The 7,632-nt window shown below is 36.0% G+C and overlaps 1 protein-coding gene across 1 annotated transcript; it reads left to right on the top strand.

The window, feature by feature from the left end:
* Positions 1–1,886: 1,886 nt before the first annotated feature.
* On the top strand, positions 1,887–3,422 carry LOC125658523 (neuronal acetylcholine receptor subunit alpha-10-like). The gene is made up of 3 exons (XM_048889800.2): positions 1,887–2,316; positions 2,774–2,967; positions 3,096–3,422. The coding sequence occupies exons 1-3, from the start codon at positions 1,887–1,889 to the stop codon at positions 3,420–3,422; spliced, it is 951 nt and encodes a 316-aa protein (XP_048745757.2).
* Positions 3,423–7,632: the final 4,210 nt, after the last annotated feature.

Here is a 7,632-nt window from a genome sequence, read left to right as displayed (position 1 = left end):
TGAATTTTAAGCTTCTGAATCAATATACGATTCCCCTGAGACAAAATCGTCAATATCAATAAGCATGTACCTCTGAAAGGAAGACGATACTTCCTCATTTATATTTGCTGTCCTCTCAGCAAACACCTACAGTTATAAAAACATATGCAATTTTTCCCATATCTATTCTAACATTTTCTTTGCTACTCTCAGAATTGGACAGACACTAAACTTCGCTGGAATCCTGAAGAATACGGTAACATATCACAAATCCACCTGCCTCATGGTCAAGTCTGGAAACCTGATATCATATTGCATAACTCGTAAGTATTTCCAGTGCTTCTGGTTGATGGCCAGAAATGTCGTTTTTGTATATAATGTAAACCATGTAGTTTTGGTCTGCTCACTTAAGAGAGGATGCACGAGGTTTATGAAATACCGAAATCTTGTATTACAAAAAGTAGACAAATCAATAACAGTTTTCAATGAAATATTCCACCAAGAAGGCCTTCGTGAACATATATGTAAAACGTGTACTGTACCCATTTTGATGCACCAGATGCGCATTTCGACAAATGATGTCTCTTCAGTGATCTAAGTCAATACACAGGGATAGACAGCTGATTTTTTATGAATATTACAACTACTTTAGCTAGCTATATAACACCCATAAACTCATTTCAGAATCGTACTTCTGCAGTTCTGTCTGATTTAATAACACCTTAATCAAATACTGTAGATACACAATCAAATGTTTATTACGTTAAAAGTTGAAGACAAATATGATAATTATAAAAATCAAGTACATGTAATCCATACAAATACATGTACATGTAGTTAAGACTTTTTTATACCCTCGTAATCAAAGAGGGGGGGGGGGTTTACAAAAATGTAGTGTTAGATCTGTACGCCTGCCCGTCTGTCCTCAAAAATGTTACTTTGTCTTTGAGTGGATGGTGATGGTGCTTTCTTGTTTCCCATGGGTATTCCTTTTGTCGACATTTCGGTATCAAACGTTTTGCCCCTTCCCATTGAAGTTTGATGATACGGGGGCATCAGTATTTCACAAGCACATCTTGTTTTCCCATAGTAAATACCCAATCAAATTAATTTTTATACCATACGTAATATTTTGGATTATCAGTATAAAGAACTGCACGAAAATAGAATAAAACCGTTGTTGTCTTTTGTAATTTGAATTGGTAATCAATGTACATGTAGGTTATGAAGAAAGTGAAGATAACTGATCAATCTCAGGAATCCCATAAAGAATACAAAATTAAGAGTGGGACAAACACGGAACCCTGTAAACGCCAGAGACATTAATATAGGAATAAACATATCCGCCTTTCAAATCCCAGAATATGAATTATACCCCCATTTTCCCTATGATTCTCTGGAAAATTCCCTCTGTGTTAAAATCAAATTCTACATCAAATTCATTTTTCGCCAAGATTTTCAAATATGAATTTCCTACCAATCATTCTTGAAAAAGTTTGATTGAAATGTGTAAGTGGTCTATTACACGTCACTACTGATTTTGAGTACGGATAACTCCGTTTACCTGATTAGGATATAGGGCTCACGGCGGGTGTGACCGGTCGACAGGGGATACTTGCTCCTCCTAGGCACCTGATCCCACCTCTGGTTTGTCCAGGGGTCCGTGTTTGCCCCACTATCTATTTTGTATTGCTTGTAGGAGTTATGAGATTGATCACTGTTCGTTATCTTCACCTTTCATCTACATCTTTAATATCTGTAGCTTTAATAACTAATATTATAATTTGGTATTCCTTTTCAGAATTGATTCCAACATGCTGGACTCTTCAGTTAGCACGAATAATCCAATAAATTCGAACGGCGTTGTCTTGTGGTGGTCTAACTGGATATTCAAAAGTTCGTGTGCCATGAACATCCAGTACTTTCCTTTTGACGTCCAGTCCTGCTTCCTTGTATTCGGATCATGGTCTTACGACATGAGATACATCAACATTATACCCGTTAACCGAGATGCTGACCTAGATATTTACGCCGAAAATTCCGAGTTTGACCTTGTAGACTACAGCACAGATAACTACACGTTTATGTACGTTGGGTTTCCTGCTCCATTTGCCTACACCAGATACAAAATAACGATGAAACGTAAACCGCTGTACTATTTGTTTAATATTTTGATGCCAACGATATTACTTACCATGATTGCTCTGCTTGGGTTTTTTGTCCACGGTTCTGGGGAGAAGATATCTATTGGGATCACCACTTTGTTGTCCATGGTGGTTTTCCAGATGGTTGTCGCTGATCGTCTTCCCCCGGTGTCGGATGCCATCCCTCTGATTAGTAAGGCGTGTCATTTCCTTCCAACTATGTAACATTTATGGGAATTTTTGTTGTTGTAAATTTCAAGTACAGTGTGTATCAGATAAATGTGTGTTTATAATGATATAATTATGTCTCCCCTTCCCAGAAGGGGGACATGTTATTTTAGTGTAAGGAATTCTTTTTCTTGTAAAAAGTTTGTCCGGGTCTTAACATTTTTGTCTTTTGACATAAGCCTTTAATACTTGGTGTGTGGGTATAACATGATACGACAACGTATCACGAGCCAGTTTTGATTACATTTGACCTCGACCTTTTATGTAAAGGTCAAATGATAAATTGGGTGAGGGGAGACATTAGAATTCTTCCTAGTTTGATGATGATATTAATCCAAGGGGGCACAAAAACATTTAGAAACATCTATCAATATTTGTTTTACAATACCCTACTAACCATTTTTCAATAATACATTTTTCAGGCATATATTACGGGATATCAATCTTGATAATCTCGATTTCAACAAGCATCAATGTGTTTACACTCTATCTATACAACTGTGGCGAGTCTGGCTGTGAAATCCCTGGATTGTTAAAAAGGATCTGTTTAGGACGCCTGGCGAGGATTATCTGCACCTTTCGACCATTAAAAGAACTCCAGGGACACAAAGACCAGGTATCAAATATTGATGAAGCAATAAAACCCAAGTTCCGACTTTTGTTCTTAATTGATCCCTCTCAGTTAATCATTTTAGTTGTACAATGCATTGGATACAACATATCTTTAAATGTATTTGATTATAGCAGAGACAGTACATTAAGACCTCGGGAGTAGAGGAAAATCCTATGAAGTCTCTCCTCCAAGACAGGGAAAATCCCAAAACTGGAAGGAAATCTCCTGATGGAGAAAAGGAATGTGCAGATCTTGAAGAGGAATTGAGAATGTCTTTACGATGTATCAGACATGTTATCCACGAACACGACAAACACACTGAGGAACAGGAGCGCTCTGATTCTTTAAAACGCGAATGGCATGACCTGGCCCACGTGATTGACAGATTGTCTCTCCTCATTTTCCTGACAATAAATGGCTGTTTAATCATCGGTCTGGTTGCTTTGAACAATTCTTGATTTTAATCTCTAATACATTACACACATTTTCAAAATGATGCCTTTGTTCGGAAATGTAATAAATAGTGTAAATGTTTAAATTGTAAAATACAAAGTGCTTTCAGAATGGAGATGATCAAAATCATGGGTACCTGTAAAGTGCGAAACGAAATGAAATCTACCGAAACGAAACGAACCCCACCGAAACGAAACAGATTGTATAACCGATCTCTTTTAATCATAATAATTAAAAATGGTATCTTAGGCCCCTGTGAAAGTTACCACATATCAATAAAATTCGCCTCCCCTTTGATGTAGGCTTTCGGCTTGACTGATACAAAGTTTTAAAAGTTGGAAGGGGTGAGTAAGCACAAAGTACATATTCGAAGTTCATTCAATACAATGTGCAATTAACTTCGGATCCATAAATTTCAGAACGAAGGGTTACAGTCTCAGAGGTCTGGGGAAACACACTAAACGAGGGGTGGGGTCGCCGGCGTTGGATCCGCTTTTGGGCATAAATACATTGTTTGAAGAAAATGGTGTCTGAAAAAGTTGAAAGCAGGAAGAGCTCTTAACCTCTTATTTTTTCTCTAACTGCTGAGGTGCGAGTACTTTCAATAATGGAAAAAATTTAATAGTATACCATATTATATGAATGCAATTCGGTAAGATATATATATACATGTATTATTAAAAATTATTATTGATATGTAGTGAGTCTAAAGATAACTCTATACATTTGGGGTGTTGCTAAGACTCAGAATGGAAAACGGATTTTTTTAATGCAATAATATCAGGAGGTCAGCATTTTATAAAATCAAAAGGCTTATGAACAAGGGAAGCAGAAATTACAAAGAGAACGGGAAGACATACTCAGAATCCACCGTTTGATATACTACATACAAATACACAATATCCACATGTATACATAGATTTATCTTTAGAACAAAAAATACTGAAACATGTATTTATGCCCAAAGGCGGATCCAACGCCGCCGACCCCATTCCTCGTTTAGTGTGTTTCCCAAAACCTCTGACCTGTGAGACTGTAACCCCCCGTTCTGAAATTTATGGATCCGAAAGTAATTGCACATGGTATTTAATCGACTTCGGATATGTACTTTGTGCTTACTCACCCCCACCCTACCAACTTTTAAAACTTTGTATCAGTCAAGCCGAAAGCCTACATCAAAGGGGAGGCGAAATTTATTCAACAGGGGATGCTTACTCCTCCTAGGCACCTGATCCCACCTCTGGTGTGTCCAGGGGTCCGTGTTTGCCCAACTATCTATTTTGTATTGCTTGTAGGAGTTATGAGATTGATCACTGTTCGTTATCTTCACCTTGCATTGATATGTGGTAACTTTCACAGGGGCCTAAGATGCCATTTTTAATTATAATTAAAAGAGTTCGGTTATACAATATGTTTCATTTCGTTTCGGTGGGTTTCGTTTCGTTTCGGTGGATTTCGTTTCGCACTTTTCAGGTACCCCAAAATCATAAGGTCCGGTGGAGTTGCAGCTAAGCAAACAATGGTTCATTTGTCCGTGTTGAAATACAGATATATATGTGCATGTAGATGAATAAAATGTTGCTTTGTTTCAATTTCCGATCGTTGTGTACATCTGTTTTTATGTTTACCCTGTCTATCCTAAATTAAACAGAAGTCATCCTGTCAGTAAATTGTATCTGTGTGAGCGAAATGTATGCGCCTCTATGTTTAGACCAACTTTCTACCTCGATCAATCGTGTATCAGAGATTTTACGATAACAAATCAATATTTCAAAGTTCTTCACGTTGTACATCAACGTGTCAAAGCTCTTACTATCTTAATAGTGCATCAATGTGTCAAGATACAATATGTACTTACTATAGGAAATCAATGGATCACTGTTTAACTGTCTTAAAAGGGTATGTACACGATTTTAGCTGAATTTTTTTTCATTTTACATTTCCATTTTTTAATGTTTAGAATGCTTATATGGGGTATTTCTAATGGTCGCAAAAATTTGAGTGTCAGTTGTCGAGATACATCGGCGATACAGAGCTCGCAATTCTGTGTTATGTAAACAAGGCTTGTGCCATGTTTTTGTTTACATAGGTTAAATATCCATGTACTAATAAAACTTTCATTTAAAGGGGCATGGACACGATTTGAACTGAAAAAATTTCAAATTTTATTTTTCCATTTTTATTGTTTATAATGCTTAACTAAAGTATGTTTAATGATCAACCAAAATTTGAGTATCAGTTGTTGAGTTATAAGTGAGATACAGCAATCGCAATTCTTTGTTATGTAAACAAGACTCGTGCCATGTTTTTGTTTACATTAGACTGTTTAATAGAAAATGGCGTGTTTAAAACAAAATGAAATGTGCCAAACAGTAGAAAATATTTAATTGTGTTAAGAATTCATTTATAAATTGAAATAATCTGCTTTAAACGAAACTTTTACCAGTTTATTTAACCTATGTTAACAAAAACATGGCACCAGCCTTGTTTACATTTATTAACAATTACCTGTGACCTCTGTATCTCCCATGTACTTTGACTATACTGGCATTCAAATTTTTGCTGATCATTAGTACTACCTTAATTAAGCATTCTAAACATTAAAAATAAAAATAAAAAAATGAAATTTGAAATGTTTGGCTCAAACCGTGTCCATGTCCCTTTAAAGCATCCCCCCCCCCCCCCCCTTCAATTTAAAAGGTAATTCGGAACACAATTAAATAGTTTCTAGTATTTGGCACGTCTCATTTTGTTTTAAACACGCCATTTTCTATTAAGCAATATATTTGTAAACAAAACATGGCACGAGCCTTGTTTACATAACAAAGAATTGTGAGTGTTGTATCTCACTTGTAACTCAACAACTGACACTCAAATTTAAGTTGACCATTTGAAATACTTTAGTTAAGCATTGTAATCAATAAAAATGGAAAAATAAAAAATTTAACTTTTCAGCGAACCCTTTAAATCTCTATGTCAAATTTCTAACCGTACGTGTAGGAAATCAATGTCATTTTTCTTTAATAGATCAATGTACATAATATTTTACTATCACAAAAAATCCCGTGGGGATCCGGGTTAGAATAGGTCCTCAGTATCCCTTGCTTGTCGTAAGAGGCGAATAAATGGGGTGGTCCTTCGGATGAGACCGCTAAAACCGAGGTCCTGTGTCACAGCAGGTGTGGCACGATAAATATCCCTCCCTGCTCAATGGCCATAAGCGCCGAACATAGGCCTAAATTGTGCAGCCCTTCACCGACATTGGTGACGTCTCCATATGAGTGAAATATTCTCGAGAGGGACGTTAAACAATATTTAATCAATCAATCATATTAATATCATAAATCAATTATTTCGCATTCTCTTACTATAGTAAATCAATGTGTAGAATATTCTGACTTTATTACATCCATGTACTAATCAGTTCTTACTAGGATAATCCATCTAGTAACCGTTCTTACCGAGGACATGTTTGTGTCCTATACAGTAAATTGATGTGTTAATATTTTAGGGAAATATGTCAAATGTGTCATCGTTTTTACTAGTGTGATAAATTGGCGTATCAAAGTTTTTAATACAGGAAATCAATGAACACGAGGTGTTCAGTCATTAAATCAAAGTCCATGCGATGTTACATGTATTTAAATTTTCAATATTTTTTGCCTTAAAGTTTTGATATTTCTACAAATTGTAATGAGAGTCATTTCTTCATGAATGCGCTTCAGTTGAACACAATGCGCGTATGAATTCCGATGTATGTAACTATATTTATCTTAATGGCTGGGAATTTCGACAGAAATAAAGATAGGATGTAAATATAAGAAGTACACTTCATTTTCGAAAATACATACGAAAAATAACGAACAATCTCATAAACACCATAAAGGATATAACAAAATGGAGAGTAGGGCAAACAGACCAGAGGTGGGACCAGGTGCCTAGAAGGAGTAAGCATCCCCTGTCGACCAGTCATTACACACGTATAGGTATCTTGATCCGGTAAACAGAGTAATCCGTGGCCAAAATCATTATGTAAAAAACGACCTTGCTATTGATATGAAACACATCAGACAGCATTCGACCTAATGGCAAGTTCTATATTGCATTTTATTATATAGCTAATAAATAGTCTATTATAAAATCTGCGTAAAATCTAGAGAATGTTAGCGTTCAATATCCTGAGAATTTATTGAACGCTAACTTTGCATTGCGTAA

Source organism: Ostrea edulis, chromosome 9 (assembly GCF_947568905.1).
Source record: "Ostrea edulis chromosome 9, xbOstEdul1.1, whole genome shotgun sequence".
Lineage (NCBI taxonomy): Eukaryota > Metazoa > Mollusca > Bivalvia > Ostreida > Ostreidae > Ostrea > Ostrea edulis.
Note: the sequence above shows the minus strand (reverse complement) of the source record. Positions and strands in the feature narration are given on the sequence as shown.

Excerpts from the sequence above, each read along its gene's own strand:
- LOC125658523 (XM_048889800.2), top strand. The coding sequence starts at position 1,887 with ATGAACATCCAGTACTTTCCTTTTGACGTCCAGTCCTGCTTCCTTGTA. Across the intron at positions 2,317-2,773 it reads GGATGCCATCCCTCTGATTA|GCATATATTACGGGATATCA; the intron begins GTAAGGCGTGTC and ends TACATTTTTCAG. Across the intron at positions 2,968-3,095 it reads TCCAGGGACACAAAGACCAG|CAGAGACAGTACATTAAGAC; the intron begins GTATCAAATATT and ends ATTTGATTATAG.